General features: G+C 43.2%; 1 protein-coding gene across 4 annotated transcripts in view; it reads right to left on the minus strand.

Annotated features, from left to right (window-relative positions):
• The window catches only part of fbxw10 (F-box and WD repeat domain containing 10), a 95571-nt gene that overhangs the window by 65437 nt on the left and 8503 nt on the right, over positions 1 to 21631 (minus strand). For all 4 annotated transcript variants that reach the window (XM_068058022.1, XM_068058021.1, XM_068058020.1 and 1 more), the window contains exon 2: positions 80 to 247. In XM_068058022.1, the coding sequence (XP_067914123.1) occupies positions 80 to 247 (168 nt within the window). The remainder of the gene's footprint in view (positions 1 to 79; positions 248 to 21631) is intronic.

Consider the following 21631-nt stretch of genomic DNA (forward strand, 5'->3'; position numbering starts at 1 on the left):
ACAAGTAGGAACATGGCTGACATTGTGCACATTGGGATCCAATTTTTTTTTTACGATCTCACCGTTCAAAGTTTCTTACCAATATCGTCTGGTGATTGAAAAATCAGGCTCTTTGGAACTATATCAGGTGAGACAACTGCATATTCAGGCCAGATCTCAGTCAGCATCTCCAGTTCTGGATGTTCTTCTGTCTTAAAGGTATAATACGATTCATTCATTGAGGTGACATCTTCATCACGATCCCAACCTGAAACATAAAGTGTCTTTCAATGGTCTTACCACATAAATAATCTGACAAATAATAGTTTTTCAAATACATGTATTGCACTATACCAGTTGAAGAGGTATTGACATCAGACAAATTATGAAGTTTGTAAGTATCTTGCTAAGCAAGTGTGTGACTGGGAAATGGTTATAATCTTTTTTTGCAGCATCTCTGTTTGAATTTTTAATAAAATTTTGATTATTTAATCTTTAGCAGAAATTGCTGAGGAAAATCGGACCTGAATTTGAAAAGGGGAAAGAAGAGTTAATACTTCTGGAGAAATATTTCAGTATCAGCTCTCAAGAAAATTGCCCAAATGTGAACCTTTTGCTTTCATTATGGTCTCTGCACCATTTGTGGTACATGGGACAGAGATTAAGTGAAATGAGTGTTCCCTCTGATTTGGTATCTCCCTTCCTCCTCCAACTTCATAAAATGTTTCTGAACTTTGATGGCCACTACCCCATTCAGATGCTGAATGGATTGTTCGTAATGTGGAAATTTGCACATGTGAACTCATGTTAAGCCATTTTATAACTTATTGCACTGTGCTACAGTACTCTCTGAACACTCTTTGCAAATTTGTAAATAACTTCTCAGCAACTGAAACACACACCATTTTATATTAGAATGATGTGCATTAACATAGTGTCTTTCACAACCTTAAGACATCCCAAAGCACTTTATAGCCAATGAAGCGTAGCTTGACTTGTTGTCACCGTTGCAATGTAGGGAAGATCGCACCAAATAGAAATGTGATAATGATTAGATAATGTGTTTCTCATAGTGATGTCAGTTGAGGGATAAATATTGATCAACACACTGGGGATAACTCCCTTGCTTTTCTTCAAATAGTGCCATGGAATCTGTTACGTCCTCTTAAGAGGGCATATGTGTGGCCTCGGTTTAATACCTTGTCTGAAAGAGGGCAACTCCAACAGTGCAACACATGCAGTAATGCATTGGAGTGTCAACCTAGAATTTGTGCCCAAGTCTTTGTAGTGGGTCTTGAACACATGAGCCACAGCTAATTTTTTTGAAGTATTTTGGGAACATACTATTGGAAATTATTGGAAAATTATCTCCACAGCATGCATTGTAATACTCCTCAACCAAATGTTTGTACCATCTCTCTTTACTGCCTTGTATGAACTTCTGGCTATACTTGTGCCACATGGCTCAAAGCTTTTATTGTAGCACATTTGCCTAGAGATTTTATACACGCTGTAATTTCCCTCCGAGAAAGTTTTTTTAAAAATCTGCTGCTAAACACAGAATTTGATTTGGGATGACTTAACTAGGGGAAAAAAGTATCACCATGTCATTATTTGTCGCATTACTTGGAAATCTTGCTCTGCAGTTAAGTTGGAGATAAATATCTGTTTTGCAGGAAAATCTTTCATTTATCTAAAGCTCAATAATTATGGGGAGAGTCAATTCTTAGATTTTTTAATAAAGTTTCAGAATGTATTAAAACAAAAGGTATCAATATTATTTTTGCTTCATCACAACCAAGTCTTATATGTCAAAGCAAAACCAAACATGAATTGCGTCTAATTTTGTGATCTTTGCAGCACCCATACACTTTGCTCGGCCTAGTTCTTTACTGTGACTAGTCTTGTTGTGTTTTGTTTTTAGCACAATTTCATCTGACAATTCCCAAGCCCTTTTGGGGAGCCAGTCCTCCACTGACTGGTTTTCTCATTTGGACAGAGTAATTTTGTTTTTATTCATTCGTGGGCTGTGGGCGTCGCTGGCAAAGCCAGCATTTATTGGCCATCCCTAATTGCCCTTGAGAAGGTGGTGGTGAGCCGCCTTCTTCAACTACTGCACCCACAGTGCTGTTAGGATGTGAGTTCCAGGATTTTGACCCACCAACAGTGAAGGACGGATGATATACTTCCATGTTAGGATGTGTGACTTGAAGGGGAACTTGCAGTTGGAGGTGCTCCCACATGTTTGCTGTCTTGGTTCTTCAAGGTGGCATAAATAGAAATGCCAAGGAAAGAGAGAGTGCTCTACAGATGTTCAAATTATGGCACCGTTTGCGAAAGACAGAGGTGCACAGCATCAAACCACTGTTGGTCTGTAGGCAAATGTGCAACAATGCAGGCTTTGGGCCATGTTGACACAAGTATAGGCAGAAATTCACACAAGTATTAAAAAGGAAGATGACACAAACATTTGAAAGAGGGGTATTATATGTATGCCATGAAGATAATTTTACAATATTATGTTCCCAAAACACTTCAAAAGAACCTAGCTGTGGCTCAATGGTGGCACACTTACCTCATGGTTAGAAGGTTATGTGTTCAAGTCCCGCTACAAAGAATTGGGCACAAAATCTAGGTTGACACAGAAATTAGAACTGGTTCATGCTCCTGTTTGACAAGCAGCAGTGCTTATTAAAATCCCAAAGGAGGTTGAGACAAACTGAATGCACATGTGGAAAAAGAGGAAGTTTACTGCCTATTGTGGTCACCTGGATTACAGACCTTTAGAAAATAGTGCCACTCTCATTCAAAGTTAAATAGATTAAAGACTGGTATACGAAAGGGTCCAAATTGTTTGCAAAGGATTTTCCCAGTCTCAGTAATTACTAATAGGGCTGTGAGACTGCACATCTTATGATATTTAGGCACTTCCTTAGACTGGAGCACATGTTCTAAATGATTATTACACTGATCCATTCTGCAGGCAAATAGAGAATTTGTGAAAGACCAGTAATCTCTGAGGAAAACAATGATTACCTTCCCTTTTGTAACATGAATTGCCCAAATCCAGGATTCATCTTTTGTTTCTTTATGCAGATGATTATAACCTTAAATCTAATGAAAGATTTACAGTTTGCTAAAGATAAAAATATGAAGACATACAGAGAATAGATGTGAAGCAGAATAGCTCACATATGCCTAGAAAGTAATTACCAGGTAATTACAGTACCAAACCACATATTACCTCACTGAGAGCATCTTAATACCTTATTATATGAAGTGAAATGGCAATCGTCTCTCCCTTCTCTTAACAGTACTAAACTACATCTTACAGCACATATAAAATATTAAGCTTAGTCCCCTTATATTCCTCTGCTTCTAGTATCTATTAGGTTGAAATCTATCATTTGTTGTATTCATTCTTGGGATATGGGCACCACTGGCAAGGCTGGCACTTATCGCCCACCCCGAGTTGCTCTGAGAAGGTGGTAGTGAGACTTTATTTCGACCCTCTGCAATCTGTGTGGTGAAAATATTTCCATAATGCTATTACGTCAGGAGATCCATGATTTTTGATCCAGTCATAATGAATAAACAATAAGATACGTCCAGTTCAGGATGGCATACAATTTGAAGAGGAACTTAGAAGTGTTGATGTTTCTGTGCACCTGTTGTCCCTGTCCTTCTAGGTGGTAGACATTGTGACTTTAGGAGATGTGACAGTGCATCCCGTAGATAGCATACACTGCAGCCACAGTATACCAAGCAGTGATGATCAAATGGACTATTGTAATGCACTCATATGTATCTTTAAAACAAGTTGCTAAAATTAGATTTAGAAGAACCATAATCAGCATATTAACACTTTTAAGAATGTTTGGTCTTCCCACAATGACTTGGATAACTGGATGAATCCAGATAGTCATTATTGCACATTCCACAAACTGACCATAGATAATTAAAACAAGGAAACTGAGTACATGGAAAGTACATCTCAAATTTATTGCTGATTCACTTTTTCATAGTTATAGCTGACAGAAAACAAATCATTTTGTAAAGTATCTGGAAAGTAATTTGATAAATTAGGGAATGAGTATGTGCCAAGATGCTGTTAACTGCCTGCCTTTTTTGCATTTCACCTGTAATTATCAAAACACATTTGCTCAGCAAAAAGACATTCGCTCTGTAAATATGTGAGTTCCTTCAGTCACTGACATTTAATATCTCAATATATCATTGCAGCATTTATTCATAAAGAAAACTGAACACTTTTTTTCTACAATAGCTGCTTGCTTTAATTGCAATTCATAAATTTAACAGAATTTGTGAAATATTGTTTGTGAATTACTCAGTGTTGAACAGTCTGATATCACAACAGATTTCAAACTAAACTTCAAGTGCCCTTTTGCTTCTTGACCTCATCAGGTTCTCCTTCATTCTATTTCTCTTTCTCCCCTCTCTCACTTTCTCATTCACTGTCAAAAGAAAAAAGAGCCTAACACTACCCATGTTATTGTCAGTGTGTGATATCCTAGTCCTCTGGTCTTACTGGAGAGTCTGGAGCCAAGGACTACGAAACTGGGTAAACAACTGGTGGAGAGTACAGAAAATAGTTAAAGATCTTTGAAGGGATGGCATCATCCTTTAGTCATTATGTTTGTAAGACTTTGCCATAAATGCACATGACTGAATTACTGAAATTAAGTGCAGTTAACATGGACAAATGGCTTGCTATACAGAAGCAAAATACTGTAGATGCTGGAAATCTGAAATAAAAACAGAAAATGTTGGAAATACTCAACAGCATCTGTGGAGAGAGACACAGAGTTAATGTTTCAGGTCAATAACCTTTCATCGCAACTGACTACACATTCTATTGTGACATTCATTTGTTTTTATATTTCAAACACTTCTAAACCATCATATCTCCACAATGATTTTTAAAAATTCCACAAGAGAACAGATCATATTTTTAAAATTCTAAACCTAGTAATCACTGCTTGTGATGTTAGTAGATCCTTAACATTACATTCCTCTATCCAATATTTTAACCAAAGTATTAACCTCCACTAAAACAGGAGACACAAGGACACCATATGAGCATGTTAAGCAGCGTTAATATTGCAAACAGCTTTAGTCTTTTGTCCTTATGGTTTGAAAAAGTCTTAAAATATCATCGACAGTTATATCTTTCCAATATCGAAATACCTAAAGTTTCCTTCAGTAGCATTTTCAGGCCACTCAGCATTAATATTTATTTCAATAATTACCATAGTGACAAGATTTTACCTTCAGCTGCTGAGATTTAAAAATTGTTAATTACAGTCTGAAGTATTTTCTCATCTGATATAAAATCTCCAATGTCATTTAATGCAAATACATTAAATTAGTCCCCAGCAAACTCTAGAATCTTACACACCACTTTCAGTATTTCACCTTATGACCAATGTGAGAAATCACAGGTAAATGTTAGCAGTCCTCATGCAAGTACTCGAATGATTAACTGCTCAAGGATTAATTTTGCTAATTTACAGTAAATACAACAGCACTGCCGATTTACACAATAGCAATGGGAATAATAGAAGTTCCTGCTCGTAACATCGACTTGAAGCTTCTACTTGATATCCCCTTCTATCTTCTTAATATGAGTCCAAACATTACTTTGTTGTTCCCTCATCAGGAACTGATTTAATTTTCCTTGAAATTTCTACTATCAGTTATCCAGATCCATGTCATAATATAGTTTTTACTGTGTGTAACCTGGACTGTAAAATATTCCATTAACAGGAATGGAACTAATGTCGATGAACTGAAAATACTTCAGTTTCGTTTCTTTCATAGAATAGTGACATTTTAGTTCCATACAGAATGAGTATGGACGTGAAACCTTGACTACCCTTTCAGGTGGACATAAAAGATTCCATGCACTATTTGAAGATGGGCCGAGGAGTTCTCCCATTGTCCTGGCCAACATTTCTCCCTCAAGCAATGCCGAAAAAACCCAGATGATCAGGTCATTTATTTCATTGCATTTTGTGGAAATTTTACTGTGCACATACTGGTTGCTGTGATTCTCTACATTACAACAGCGACTACACTTCAAAAGTACTTTATTGGTTGTAAAGCACTTTTGCAAGTGCTGAGGTCATGAAAGATGCTATGTAACTGCCAAGTTATTTCTTTTTAACTCCTACATTCAAGGTTTGTCTATGCATAGATATTTTTCTGTCTATCCACACTCAGGTCCCCCAAGACCTCAACTTGAGGCTCAGTTTCTCTCTTGAGCCTAGATTTCAGAATGCTATTTCCACCTAGACTCAATGCCGTAAGAATCATATACACAGTCTTGCCCCAATAAGTAACACCATTGATGATCCACTAGTATGGTAGAAAATGATTAATGACATGCTGTACAACCAGGAGTCGGCAACATGTCTGTAGACAGACACCAGTGTAAAAAATTTTGAGCTCCGTAACTGGTGAGAAATTTCTGCCGAATGGCGGATTTCCAACATTGGGATTTCGAAAATCCGCCATTGACTTCTTTCCAACCAGACTGGCTTTAAAAAAATAGCAACCAACAGTTTCACAGCTGACAGGTGTTGATAGGAAGACCTGCTCCTGAATTTTGGACAGCTTCGTGGTTTTCCAGCAGGTTTGGATCTTTTGTTTAAAAACCCGCCGGAAAACCACATATCTGACCGAAGTTCAGAAGCTGCTGTTCCTGCTCTCAGCACCAGTCAGCTGTGAAACTGACAGTTGCGATATTTTTTAAATTGGCCAACCACGAAGCTGCTCTGCTGTCAGTTCCCGCTCTCAGGAACTGTCAGAGAGCACGGAGGGGACAGAGAGAGAGTAAGCTGGAACAACACCAAGAGGGGGAACAGGGATAGGTAGAAGGGGACAAACAGAGAGGGGGACAGAAAAAGGGGGACAAAGAGAGAGAGGGGGACACAGAGAGAGGGGGACAGAGAGAAGGGGGGGGACAGAGAGGGGGGGACAGAGAGGGGGGGACAGAGCGAGGGGGGACAGAGAGGGGGGGGACAGAGAGGGGGGGACAGAGAGGGGGGGACAGAGAGGGGGGGGGACAGAGAGGGAGGGGACAGAGAGAGGGGGGACAGAGAGAGGGGGGACAGAGAGAGGGGGGACAGAGAGAGGGGGAACAGAGAGAGGGGGAACAGAGAGAGGGGAACAGAGAGAGGGGAACAGGAGAGGGGGATAGAGAGAGGGGGACAGAGGACAGGTAGAGGGGGGACAGGTAGAGGGGGGACAGGTAGAGGGGGGATAAGGAGAAGGGGGATAAGGAGAAGGGGGACAGGGAGAGGGGTGGGGACTGAGAGAGAGGGAGGACTGAGAGAGGGGGGGACTGAGAGAGGGGGGACTGAGTGAGGGGGAAGACTGAGAGAGGGAGGACTGAGAGAGGGGGGGACTGAGAGAGGGGGGGACTGAGAGAGGGGAGGACTGAGGGAGGGGGGACTGAGAGACAGGGGGACTGAGAGACGGGGGGACTGAGAGACGGGGGGACAGAGAGAGGGAGGGACAGGGAGAGGGGGGGACAGGGAGAGGGGGGGACAGAGAGAGAGGGGGGGACAGAGAGAGGGGAACAGAGAGAGGGGGACAGAGAGAGGGGGACAGAGAGAGGGGGACAGAGGACAGATAGAGGGGGGCCAGGTAGAGGGGGGACAGGGAGAGCGGGACACGGAGAAGGGGGACAGGGAGAGGGGGACAGGGAGAGGGGGACAGGGAGAGGGGGACAGGGGGACAGGGAGCGGGGGACAGAGAGCGGGGGACAGGGAGAGGGGGGAACAGGGAGAAGGGGGATAGGGAGAGGGGGGAACAGGGAGAAGGGGGACAGGGAGAAGGGGGACAGGGAGAAGGGGGTTAGGGAGAAGGGGGTCAGGGAGAGGGGGACAGACAGAGGGGGAACAGGAAGAGGGGTGAACAGGGAGAGAGGGGGGAGAGAGAGAGGGGAGAGAGGGGGAGAGAGAGAGGGGGAGAGAGAGAAGGGAGAGAGAGAGGGGAGAGAGAGAGAGGGGAGAGAGAGAGAGAGGGGAGAGAGAGAGGGGAGAGAGAGAGGGGAGAGAGAGAGGGGAGAGAGAGAGAGGGGAGAGGGGGGAGAGAGAGAGGGGGGAGAGAGAGAGGGGGGAGAGAGAGCGGCAGGAAAGAGGGTGGGAGAGAGAGAGAGAGGAGAGAGGGGAAGACAGAGAATGGGGAGAGAGAAAGGGGGACAGAGAGAGGGGAGAGAGACGGGGGAGAAAGAGAGAGGGGGGGATACAGAGAGGGGGGATACAGAGAGAGAGGGGGTACAGAGAGAGAGGGGGACAGAGAGAGAGGGGGACAGAGAGAGAGGGGGACAGAGAGAGAGGGGGGACAGAGAGAGAGGTGGACAGAGAGAGAGGGGGACAGAGAGAGAGGGGGACAGAGAGGGGGACAGGGTAAGGGGGGGGGACAGAGTAAGGGGGGGACAGAGTGAGGGGGGACAGAGAGAGGGGGGACAGAGAGAGAGGGGGGACAGAGAGAGAGGGGGGACAGAGAGAGGGGGGGAACGGGGGGGCAGAGAGAGGGGGGGAAGAGAGAGAGAGGGGGCAGAGAGAGCGGGGGTGCAGAGAGGGGGGGGGGACAGAGAGAGGGGTGGACAGAGAGAGAGAGGGGTGGACAGAGAGAGAGAGGGGTGGGCAGAGAGAGAGCGGGGTGGGCAGAGAGAGAGCGGGGTGGGCAGAGAGAGAGGGGGGACAGAGATGTGGACAAAAAGAGAAGGGGGACAGAGAGAGGGGGGGAGAGAGAGAGGGACAGAGAGAGAGGGGAGGGACAGAGAGAGTGAGGGGGACAGAGAGAGGGGGGACAGAGAGAGGGGGGGACAGAGAGAGGGGGGGACAAAGAGAGCGGGGGGGACAGAGAGAGAGGAGGGGTCAGAGAGAGAGGAGGGGACAGAGAGAGAGGGGGGACTGAGAGGAGGGGACAGAGAGAGAGGGGGGACTGAGAGAGAGGGGGAACAGTGAGAGAGGAAGGTGCAGAAAAAGGGGAGCAGAGAGAGGGGCCAGAGAGAGAGAGAGAGAAGGGGGCAGAGAGAGCGGGAATGACACAGAGTTGTGGACAACACAGAGAAGGGAACAACACGGGGGGTGGGGGGGGGGGGGTATCGACATGGGGGGAGCAAATAATAGAGAGGAGTACGACACAGAGAGGAAAGACAACACAGAGCGTGGAGGACAACACCGGGGGGAGGGGGGGGGGGGGCGGTGGGGTGGAGAACAACACACAGAGGGCAGAACACAGAGAGGGAGTGAGGGGAGAGAAATACACAAAGACTGAGACAGTGATAAAGAGAAGCAGACACAGATACAGAGAGAGACAAAGGAGAGAAAGCTATCAGGATCACTCCTGACAAATGGACATCTATCAGAATACTCCACATCACTACAAGTGTTGGGCAGACATGACTACTTGTGCAAGCAAAAACAATGCCAGGTATCTCACAAAATCAGAATCCAATATAGGGACAAGAAACTAAGTGAATAAATTAGTCTTCTCATTAAAAGCTTCTTCACAAAAATGCACATTTGTTGTTTTGATGAATAGCAAGATAAAATTTTAATGCCTTTATCTTTCTGAAATTGTCTCACTGGCCCCATATGTAAGACAAAAATTGTAATGTGGCCCCCACATGAAAATGTTGGACACCCCTGCTCCAAGCCTTTAACCTTGTGTTTTAAAATAACCTAGCAGCTAAGTTATTTTAAAACACAAGGTTAAAGGCTTGTGTTATGTTAACTCATTTTAAATGGCAAAAGTCACTTAGGGAATGTTTCAATTTCTACACTCTAGCACGCATTACTTTCGCTTGGGACACAAGCTCAGTGACATATTAAAAGTTGCTGGACTTTTACTTTTATATAAATGTCGCAATTCCGCTGCTATCCATTTGGAATCACGTTGTTGCAGAACTTGTACTGAGGGGAATATAGGCCAGAAAGTCCAAGGAATCTCCAGAAGTCAACACTGTAGGTTCCTCATAAATACAACAGTATGGTGTAATGAGGCTGAGTGATATTGGCAAAAACAGGATGCTGCTGACCCACATACAACAGTTAGTAAATATAATGTAATAGATAGCTTCAGTAAACCTTAATCTTTGATGAACTGTCTATGATTCCTTAACAAAATCTATGCCGCATTTGGAGTTTTAAAAACTGTCGGGGAAGACATAGTAAAACCTTATTATGTTGCAATGAGCATGTTCAAACCAGTCATTAATTGAGTTTTTTGTTGCGAATTGGATTACAGGACAAGTTTTACAAGTATGTCAAAGATCAGTAATTGCAATTTGCATCATTTACTATACAATTTGAGGCACATAACCTGGGTGGCCAATATCATTTGAAAGTTGTCTGTATCATATAAATATATTACGTTAAAAGTGCACCTTTGCTAACAGGTAAGAGATTTGGCTTGGACATAGAGTGGTTAGTCTAGAGTATAATCTTACAGATAGTGAATATTTTGTAACTGAATAATACATGCAGAAACAACTGCTCAACTGTTTGCAGAGAAGTTTTTTGTTAATAATTATCTTGTCAGAGCTGAATCAGAATTGACAGTGATAGTCACAGACTGAGATTTAGATATAAGTGAATTTAAACTTTATTGGAGGAACTGAAGGGCTCTCTTTATTTGTAATTGTGTTTATCTAATTTTGTCACTAGCTTTGGTGAGCAAAAGACATTTTGTCCATGAGAGATTCTGTCTTTTCTGCATTTTAGAATCCAGGACCTTGTTTAACAGCCTGTCAAGATGAATAATCTAGTCTTGGCGACCTATCGTTAATCTCTGTGTCCCTTCCTGACCCACTCTGCTTTTCCATTTTACATAACTTTTCTGAAGTACTAACTGCTCGATCCTATAAAATTCTCCTGATTTGTTGGCTGCCCTTCCTCAGAAACATATTACAAGCAGGTGGAGAAGTTGCACTAACATTAACCATCATGGGTTAAATTGTCTCGGACTACAGCAGTGTGAGAAATGGTCTGTCTTCTTATTGCTGATTTTTCGACTGCTTCACCTCAATAACCACAATAACAATCCTCTCCTTGAGTTTCATGCTTTACTGGGCGAATCTGAACTTCTGACACAGTGTGAATCCACAGAGATCATCTGATAAGGTCCATCTACCACCCCGTGACATGATGTAGTTCGCTGTACTCTGTCAACAAAAATAATTTGCATTGGCATTGCATACCATTTACTAGTTAGCTAGCTAGTTAATAGCGTTGTGCTGCTCTCCATTGCTGTTTGTATGCTTAGCTACTTTATTTACAGGGAGAAATGTGTTTCAAGTCCGACTGTGTTTTGATGGCATTGGAGTGGTGATACAATCCTGAGTGGCGTGAAACAGGGCTGTGTTCTCACACCTACACTGTTTGGGATCTTCTTCTCCCTGCTGCTCTCACATGCGTTCAAGTCTTCAGAAAAAGGAATTTTCCTCCACACAAGATCAGGTGGCAGGTTGTTCAACCTTGCCCGTCTAAAAGCGAAGACCAAAGTACAGAAAGTCCTCATCAGAGAACTCCTCTTTGCTGATGATGCTGCATTAACATCTCACACTGAAGAGTGGCTGCAGAGATTCATCGACAGGTTTGCGGCTGCCTGCAATGAATTTGACCTAACCATCAGCCTCAAGAAAACGAACATCATGGGGCAGGACGTCAGTAATGCTCCATCCATCAATATTGGCGACCACGCTCTGGAAGTGGTTCAAGAGGTCACCTACCTAGGCTCAACTATCACCAGTAACCTGTCTCTAGATGCAGAAATCAACAAGCGCATGGGTAAGGCTTCCACTGCTATGTCCAGACTGGCCAAGAGAGTGTGGGAAAATGGCGCACTGACACGGAACACAAAAGTCCGAGTGTATCAAGCCTGTGTCCTCAGTACCTTGCTCTATGGCAGCGAGGCCTGGACAACGTATGTCAGCCAAGAGCGACGTCTCAATTCATTCCATCTTCGCTGCCTCCGGAGAATGCTTGGCATCAGGTGGCAGGACCGTATCTCCAACACAGAAGTCCTCGAGGCGGCCAACATCCCCAGCTTGTACACACTACTGAGTCAGCGGCGCTTGAGATGGCTTGGCCATGTGAGTCGCATGGAAGCTGGCAGGATCCCCAAAGACACATTGTACAGCGAGCTCGCCACTGGTATTAGACCCACCGGCCGTCCACGTCTCCGCTTTAAAGACGTCTGCAAACGCGACATGAAATCGTGTGACATTGATCACAAGTCGTGGGAGTCAGTTGCCAGCGTTCGCCAGAGCTGGTGGGCAGCCATAAAGACAGGGCTAAAATGTGGCGAGTCGAAGAGACTTAGTAGTTGGCAGGAAAAAAGACAGAGGCGCAAGGGGAGAGCCAACTGTGCAACAGCACCGACAAACAAATTTCTCTGCAGCACCTGTGGAAGAGCCTGTCACTCTAGAATTGGCCTTTATAGCCACTCCAGGCGCTGCTTCACAAACCACTGACCACCTCCAGGCGCGTATCCATTGTCTCTCGAGATAAGGAGGCCCAAAAGAATAGGTACAATCTTTTTCATATAATTAATTTTAAAATCCTCTAATTTTCTAATGCTTAAACCAATTTAAAAATAGAGTTAATCAGCACTGATAAATTTGAGGTATCGCAGATCTGTGCCTGCTAGCCTAAACCACATAATTTCACAATCTTTTCTTTCCCCAGTTTTTTCTGCTCCTTTTCTGCAGTCATTGAAACACGCACGTGAACTGAAAGCCCGCTTGCGTTTCAGACAAGTTGCTATTCTGCAATGCAAGCTTGAATTTTGTATACTGGCAGGTCGTTTGATCTTGGGGGGATCACAGCCGAGCCCCAACTTGTTCTCACTCACGATGCCAATCCAGACGAGGAGCCTTAACTGATTTCTCCCCACCCTTCCTTAGCCTACCTGTATCCCCTCTATTAACACCCAGACTGAGATCAGCAAATTTAGGAGAGCAGGGACTGACATGGAGTCCTCCCTGGTCTGTAAGGTTCAATACTGCACTGACATCGCATGCACCGATTGAGCCATTGGGAGATTTTTATTCCACGTCAAGTTTCAAGATTTCAGATACTAATTCTATCTCAAATAATTGTGAAAACAATGATTTGTTTGAAATAGTTATGTTATTGCTAACACCAATATTAATGCCTTAAAAAGACTACTGTAAAGTAAAACTAGATCATTACGAAATCAGTATTAATGTTGGCTGGCATATTTACATGATAAAATTTTAATCAACACTGCACACATAGTACTGATGAAATTATTGATTTATATTGTTTTAATCCATCTTACAAGTTTACTGTCTTTTATATTTATCACTGCATATTTTTCTTTTCTAAGTGCTACCTTAAAATATCTCTTGTACCATGATGAAAATAGAAAGTAGGCATTATACTTAAAAAGTCAGAATGGTTTTCGAAAGTTTATTTTACACATTAGAACAGAAATTTAAGGCTTTGGTGCCATTGTAGCTTAGAGACAGTGCTGCAACAATGTAGTCCCAATTCTGCACCCTTGATCACATCTAATGAGGCTCTGCAATGAATTTTAAGAGTGCACCGCAATTCGTGGCGGCGCACTCTGATCTTGGTGGTCCACTCACACGGATCCGCCGTTGCTGAACCCCGTGATATTTTGTGCGGGGGCTTATTTAAATGGACGGCGCGGAGCTCCCGCCCCCGATGACGTAGAGGAGGTGACCGCTCCGTTCCTGGCAATGGTGTCCGGTGCCACCGCGCGGGCTCCAGTGCATTTTTAAAGGGCTGCAAGCCCTTACCGGCAATTTTAATTTTTAAAGTGACCATTACCTTTAATTTATATAAAAACATTAAAGTACAGATCAAAACCCCTCTTCCACCATCCCCCCCAATCATAAACTAATAAATTTATTTCCCGCTCCTCCCCACCCCACCGAGAAACCATTTTTGCCGAGCCCGACTTTTCACCTTCAAACTTTATGATCTTTGCCTTTCAACCCCTTCCCACCATCCCCCAGCCAATGGTGTTTCCTCCGTTTCCCCCAACCCCCGTCCTCCTGTCCTGAAAATTAAATTCCTCCCTCCTCTCCACCAGTGTTTCGCCTTGAATCCCCAAACAGGGATTGGAAGGCACGGGACCTCTGGCCACTGACTGGAATATCAGCGTGGGACGGCCGCCGGGTCTAGGTGTGTTTATTTACATTTATTTGCATACATTTAGCAACACAAATTAAGGCCCTGCCGCTTGGCGGCAGTGGGGGTCGCACCGAGGCCTCGCCGCTGCCAGTAAAATACCGCAGGGCCTTCTCAGTGCGGGGCTTTGGCAGGCCTCTCCCGGAAGAATTTTCCGTGCCCCCCACTGCATCCCCCACCCTAACCCCCTACTCTGTGTCAGCAGCACTTCCTTGCAATTTCTGCCCTTAATATCAAACATCATGTGTGTTACATGTAAAACAATAAATATTCTGACATTGTTGAGAATTTACTAAAGAATTAGTTTATTTACCTAAGTTCCAACATTCAGATATATTTACTTTTTTGTATTAATGAATAGACATGAAAACTGTACTTCTGGCAGGGATTAGAATATCTCTTGAGCGTGTCAAAAGGAATGCAAAACATTCGTACAAATACTGACACCTCACCACCTTTTTATCATGCTTTAGAAACATTTTTATCCCTCCAAGAATGACACGAATTAATGCAAATGCATATTCTGAACCAAACTAGCAATGCCTTTTTCAGCCACTTGGAGCAGCAGGCATTTTATCTCCCAGCTTCTTCCCAGATTCACTCAGTAACGGCACATGAAAACAAGAAGAGGTTTCAAATTCAATCGAATAGATGCAGGAGCAAACAGAGAAGAAATTAATCAAGTAACTGACTGACAGTAATCGAATTATCTCAGATGCTGCCTGACCTGTTGAGTATTTCCAGTGTTTTATGATTTTATTTTAGATTTACAGCATCCGCAGTATTTCATTTTTGTACTCGAATTATCTGGCTGCCTGACATTCAGTAGATAATTAACACTTAGCAAAGGCAAATGTACTTCAAACTACAAACTCCCTCACAGCCTTTCCTTACATGCCACAAAGCACTGATTTAATTGAACAACACAAAGTGGCAAATTTTACCTAATGTCCTATAAAGGAGATGTTAATGGGCATTGCTACAGACTGACAACTTATCTTTTGTAGAGATTCCAAGGCACTGTAATTTTTGTTCAAATAATGCACTGGCTTTCAAACTTGTCTCCATGGGGGATCCTCTGTGTATAACAACATACTCCAAAGGACCTAACTTCCAAAACATACTGCCAGCCACCCAAAAAAAACAAACTGTTTTATTATGTAGACAGCAACAGAAATGGCATGCAGAAATCTGTTTGTAAAAGGACAGAAATTTGATGACTTAACAGACTCCTAGGATCCAGGCAACCCAGTTTGAAAACCTCTGCCATAACAGATTGTATCGCTCTTTTCGCTAAAATTGCTAGGCTAGCATTCAAGGATATCTAAAAATGAAATCTCAATTGAGATTTGGTAAGAACAACACAAGTTATTTTAACTCAGGGAAGGGTGTCTCAATCTACTTCTATCCATATATTTATATTATTAATGAATAAAATTACATACAAAATTCTATTAATTGATTTAAAAAATGGTTATTCTAGGCCACATGTCTATTACTTAAGCATCCTGAAACAGATCATACAATGTCTTCTTTTTTTCTTTCTTTTGGGCCTCCTTATCTCGAGAGACAATGGATACGCGCCTGGAGGTGGTCAGTGGTTTGTGAAGCAGCGCCTGGAGTGGCTATAAAGGCCAATTCTGGAGTGACAGGCTCTTCCACAGGTGCTGCAGAGAAATTTGTTTGTCGGGGCTGTTGCACAGTTGGCTCTCCCCTTGCGCCTCTGTCTTTTTTCCTGCCAACTCTTTGACTCGCCACAATTTAGCCCTGTCTTTATGGCTGCCCGCCAGCTCTGGCGAATGCTGGCAACTGACTCCCATGACTTGTGATCAATGTCACAGGATTTCATGTCGCGTTTGCAGACGTCTTTATAGCGGAGACATGGACGGCCGGTGGGTCTGATACCAGTGTACATACAATGTATAATGTAAATATCTATAGGACACTTTCACCAGACTGACTTACATTTTGTATCATTAAAGTAATGGCAAATCAAAACTCAACAGGCTGGATTTTACCAAGCTGATGATGTTGGGCTCTGTGGCGAGAGGCAGAGTGGCAGGAGGCAGCACAGTGGCGCAGTGGTTAGCACCGCAGCCGCACAGCTCCAGCGACCCGGGTTCAATTCTGGGTACTACCTGTGTGGAGTTTACAAGTTCTCCCTGTTACCGTGTGGATTTTCGCCAGGTGCTCCGGTTTCCTCCACAGCCAAAGACTTGCAAGTTGATAGGTAAATTGGCCATTATAAATTGCCCCTTGTATAGGTCGGGGAATTGTGGGGATGTTGTAGAAATATGGGATTAATGTAAGATTAGTATAAATGGGTGGTTGATGGTCAGCACAGACTCAAAGGGCCTGTTTCAGTGCTGCATCTCCAACTAAAATAAGAGACAGTTGTGGCAGAGGCCTACCACAGAGGCTGACACTGGGAGGGTCCAGCCCGATCCTCCCAGTGGTGATGAGGCTCCATGGTGGCCCCCCCCCAGCTGATGGGTGATGGGACCTGGTTTGAAATATTTAAATGAATGAGACGAATAAATTTAAATCAACTGACTTGGATCTTCCAGGCTGCGGCTGCTGGCACTCCCACGCCTTCAATTCCCCATCTGGGGAAAGCAGGCGTGACACTGGTGAGGAGCAGGGTGGGGGAGCCAAAATATTTACTGTGTCGGGGTCGGGGGCGGGGGTGGGGGGAGGGAACAGGGTCAAATAAGCATCATCAGTGTACGGGATGGTGGGAAGGGAGCAATTTCAACTTTGTGCAATAGTGGGGGGGTGGGGGGAGAAAGATCAGAATTCAAAGGTAAGTGTTTTGGGGGGGGAGGAAGGGCAAAAACTTATTGTAATTTTTATTGGGGTTTGGAAAAGGGTGTTCCAATTTTATTTTGGTAGGGGGTGGGGTTCATTTAATAATTCACTTTTGCCAGCAGGGTGGCTGCCCTTTAAAAATGGCGCCAGCGCCTGTGCACAGGCAGCTCACGCTACTGCTGGCGTCAGACAGCCCAACCCCTCCACGTGATTGGGAAGGGGGGGGTGGGCCAACTTGGCCATTTAAATGAGACACCGCACGGGAGATCGTGGCAGCTCTAATGCATGTGTGGGCCGCCATTTTTTTGAGCTCGCCGCTGAGAGTGACGGCGGGCTCTTAAAATCCAACCCAATGAGAGGTCATCACACCAATCAGTAAATAGCAAATAGGAATGAAAACCACCAATCATGAATGTCAAAAAGCTATAGATCAAATAATTGGCAGTCAACAACCAACCAATAAAAATGCAAAGCAAATAAGCCAAAAACACTTTGTCAGAAATTTTTTAGCTGCCAATATTTCAACAAGCTTTACAAACAAGGTTATAAAGCATTGAAACTCTCAGTTATTTCACAATATTTCACAATAGCCATGATTAAACATAGCTTACTTCCATACCTTGCAGATCATCCATAGGTTGCGCATGGTGAACCAAATGCTACTTTGTTTTAAAATGTTCCTTTAAGGCTGTGAAATCTAACTGGTCTGAAATAAGCATAGACGCAGGACAATTAGAATTTAGCTAGTCAGTGACTTTTTCAAATTGAAGTCCTGGTCAATTTCAGACTGGAGCTCGGAGGAACATTGCATTTTAAGATGACACCACATCTGTACCAATGAGCGATATATAGAGTGTGATATCTGTATTTGCTCAGCAGCAAAGTTGAAAATTATCGTCCTACTTGTTTTAAAGGAACCAAACAAAGTGCACTTAGTGCACCATCTCTGAAAATATCCAGCAATTTTACTTGCAAATCTTTCACAGGAAATGCACATTGTTACAGTCAAGTGAGGAGGGGTCGAAGGGCATCCCTCTTTTTCTTTTCCTTGTTTGACCACAACAGTTTAATTCTTTCTTAAAGTGGATATACTGGCCAATTCAGTAGGTGTTTGATTGCTTACTTGCTATCATCATAACTAGAATCAATCTGACAGGTTTTCTTGAGTTAACAAAGAGGTTAACTTTATTGTACTTAAACCAAACTAATAAAAATAATAAACAACTGTCATTCTCACACACACACCTGAGGTTTACCCACACAGAAATAGGTTACAGAGTGGGGAAAGGTAGATTGGTTGAGTTAGAGGCCATAAAAAAGATATACTGTCTGTGAAGTTTGTTGATTCGACTGATTTCTAGCCGAATTCAGTGGTCCTGAGGCTTTTAGTTTGAAGAGGTAGATGACTGGTTCGGTGAGTTTCTTGGAGATAGCGATGCGGATGATTTCCTCCAATGGGGTTTCTGATTGTAGCCAGAGTATGCAAAGGTGGTCAGTCAACAGGCAGGATTTGAAAGCTTTCAAGCTGGGCTGGAGTGAGGTAGGGAGTGGGGGGTGGGGGGGGTCTTAGGGTCTGCTCACGTCAGAGTCCAGTTGCTTCTCCCCTGCTGCGGAGAAAAACACCAGCTTAAAACCACAGATGGGGAGGGTATTGTCACACGACAGTCACTCAGTCAGTCAAACATAGCAATTAGAAGTATCTCTCTCTTGCTAAAAGAACAAGAACAAGCAGTTCCTTTAACTTCCTGTGTCTTAATTTTCGCTGGGATATCGGCAGACTTTACGGGCTGAATTTTATAAGCTCACCGCCAAGGATGTCGGCAAGCTTGAAAGAAGGCACAGCGCACACGTGATTTGTGCGCTGCTGAACTCCCACGATATTTCATGTGGGGATTCATTTAAATGGAGGGGACGGAACAGCCGCCCCTGATGATGTAGAGGGGGCAACTGCTCCATCCCCGGCAATGGCATTCGGCGCCGCCACACAGACGCCATTTTTAAATGGCTTCAAACCCTTAGAAGACATATGAATTTTTAAAGTAACAATGTCAATTGTCACATGAAAAAATGGGCCAAGTCCATCTTCCACCCCTACATGACATAGCCAGGTTTTAATTTTCCTCTCCCCCCCCGAAAACAATGTTTTGCCGGTCCCGGCTTTTCACCCCCAAACATTAAGATCTTTGCCCCTCAACCCCTTCCCACCATCCCCTCAGCCAACTGAAACAGTTTTCACCGCTCCTCCCCTGAAAATTTCACTCCTCCCCACTAGTGTCATGCTTTGGATCTTTGAACGGAGATCCGACGGCACAGGGGTTCCGGCCACTGGCCGAAATATTGGCATGGGAAGGCCGTCGGGTTTAGGTAAGTTAGTTAGCATTTATTTTAATTCATTTTAATATTTAAATTAAGGCCCTGCCGCTGAGCAGCCAGGGGGTGGGGGGGGCCACACCAGGGCCTCGCAGCCACCAGTGTGGCAGGGCTCTCCCGGCGTCGGGGGTCATGGTGGGCCTCTCCCGGAAGGATTTTCCGCCCACCACGAACCCCGACGTCGGAGGGCGGGTAAAATGCAGCCCTTCGTCTCCCTCCTCACAAGCATTGCAGGGTCGGATACAGTGTTGCAAATTAGGTGATCATCTTAATCTGGAAGGATGACTTTGCTGGCAGTTTGTCTTTTTTAAATGTCTTTTTAAAAAAAATATAAATTCAGATCTCCAGTCAGTGGATGAAAGGAAATTATCATTCAACAAAACACATTGGCATAACAACATCCTTCCCCAATCAAAATACGTATTACACTGGAATCTTGATCTAGGCATTAGGTCAGAAGGGGCAAAAACATGTCAAAGACCTGACAATGTGAGCATCAGAATTGTGTCTTGTTCACATTCATTTGACATCGGTATAATTATGTGAACATTGCTCACACATTGCTAACTGAGTTTTGGTAGAAATAATCCATTGTCAAGGTGAAAACTGATACAGTTCATCCCTTTACAAGCTTCTCATATGTTGTCCACAAAAGCCCCTCATATAAGATTCTCAGATATTGTTCCAATTCATGTCATGTAAAGGATATCCTATAGGGTTTCCTTACTTACAGAGAACATATATAATACTATCTAAACAATCTCTCTCATAACTTACTTGCATTACATTGGGCACACCAAAAGCAGTGAAAATCTATAAATGTATCCTTTCCAATTCAACATTTTGTCGTGTTTGCATCTTGCCATTTGTAGTATTCAGCACAGTGCAGGATACAACACATTGACCTAATCAAGTGAATGCTTGCACACAATACAAATTAATGCATCAACTATAATGAATGGAACTATAATCACAGACCTCCTGTATTGTGTGTCAAGGTGCATTAACAGAATAAGACTTTGGGATTGCACAAAATTCCTCCATGATTTATTAACTTGCATAGTTTTAAGGTTTTGGGAGTTTTATTGTTGTGAACCTTACTATTGCACTAAATCTTTGTAGACGCACATATGGAAATTTCCAGTATCAGAACTGGATTAATATCAGAACCATAGCAACCAACTTTTGTGCTAAAGCACTGAGCAGCAATCTGTGCACTCAGGGTGAAAGGAGCTCTTAGTAAACAAACAACACGCATTGATACAAAGGAACATTTAGAAACTGGAATTAACTTGGTCAACCATTAGAGTTGAAAGGTAAATATATGAAATAAAATATCCAAATGCGTTTATGTGGAGGTTTGTGTTGCACTTCATTTGCACAGAATAGGAGAAATTATGGCATAATAAAAGGCTATTGGGCCCACAACTGGAACCATCAACTCAAATCCCATTTCTTTGCTTGTTTCCTGTATTCTTTTTCCCTTTCAAATATTTATCCACTTCCCTTTTAAATTGTGTCATTGTTTCTGCTCCAATAGGCATTTAGTGATAAAGCAGTCCACGTTTTAATAACCCACTGGGTGAAAAAAAATCTCCTAATTTATTATTTCATTATTTTTAATAATCTTGAGTTTATGCCCCTTTGTTACTCATTTGCCAACCAATGAAAACAATAATTCACTATTTACTCTCTCAAAACATTTGAGCATTTTGAAAACCTGTTAGATTCCCCCCACCCAGTTCCTTAATCTTCTCTGTTTCAGTAAAAGCGTCCTAATTTTTTAAGCCTCTCGTCATAACTAGAATCTTGCAGGGTGGTCTTTGCTGCAGCATTCCTATATCTTTAATTTCTTTCCTATAATGGGGTGCCCAGAACTGCAAACTATAGCTTAAATCAGATCCTGCTGTGTATGGGACGGCCATGGGATAAGCAAGGAGAAAATGAGAGCTGCAAATAACCACAGCGGAGCAGCAGTGGAAAAGAAATATAGAAACAGCAGAGGGCAAGGAGGAACACAGAAATGAGATTAAAAGAAACACAAACTCTGCAAGGATACCTATTTTACAGGTTACAATAGGTAAAATTAATAAACCTCCAACAATGTATTTCAAAACCATAGAGGCTATTCTGGTAAAAGGTGAAATACTGTGGATGCTGGAAATCTGAAATAAAAACAGAAAATGTTGGAAATACTCAGTAAGTCACAGAGTCATTATGGCACAGAAGGAGGCTATTCGGCCCATCGAGTCCAT

Source organism: Heterodontus francisci, chromosome 26, assembly GCF_036365525.1.
Source record: "Heterodontus francisci isolate sHetFra1 chromosome 26, sHetFra1.hap1, whole genome shotgun sequence".
In the NCBI taxonomy this organism is placed as follows: domain Eukaryota; kingdom Metazoa; phylum Chordata; class Chondrichthyes; order Heterodontiformes; family Heterodontidae; genus Heterodontus; species Heterodontus francisci.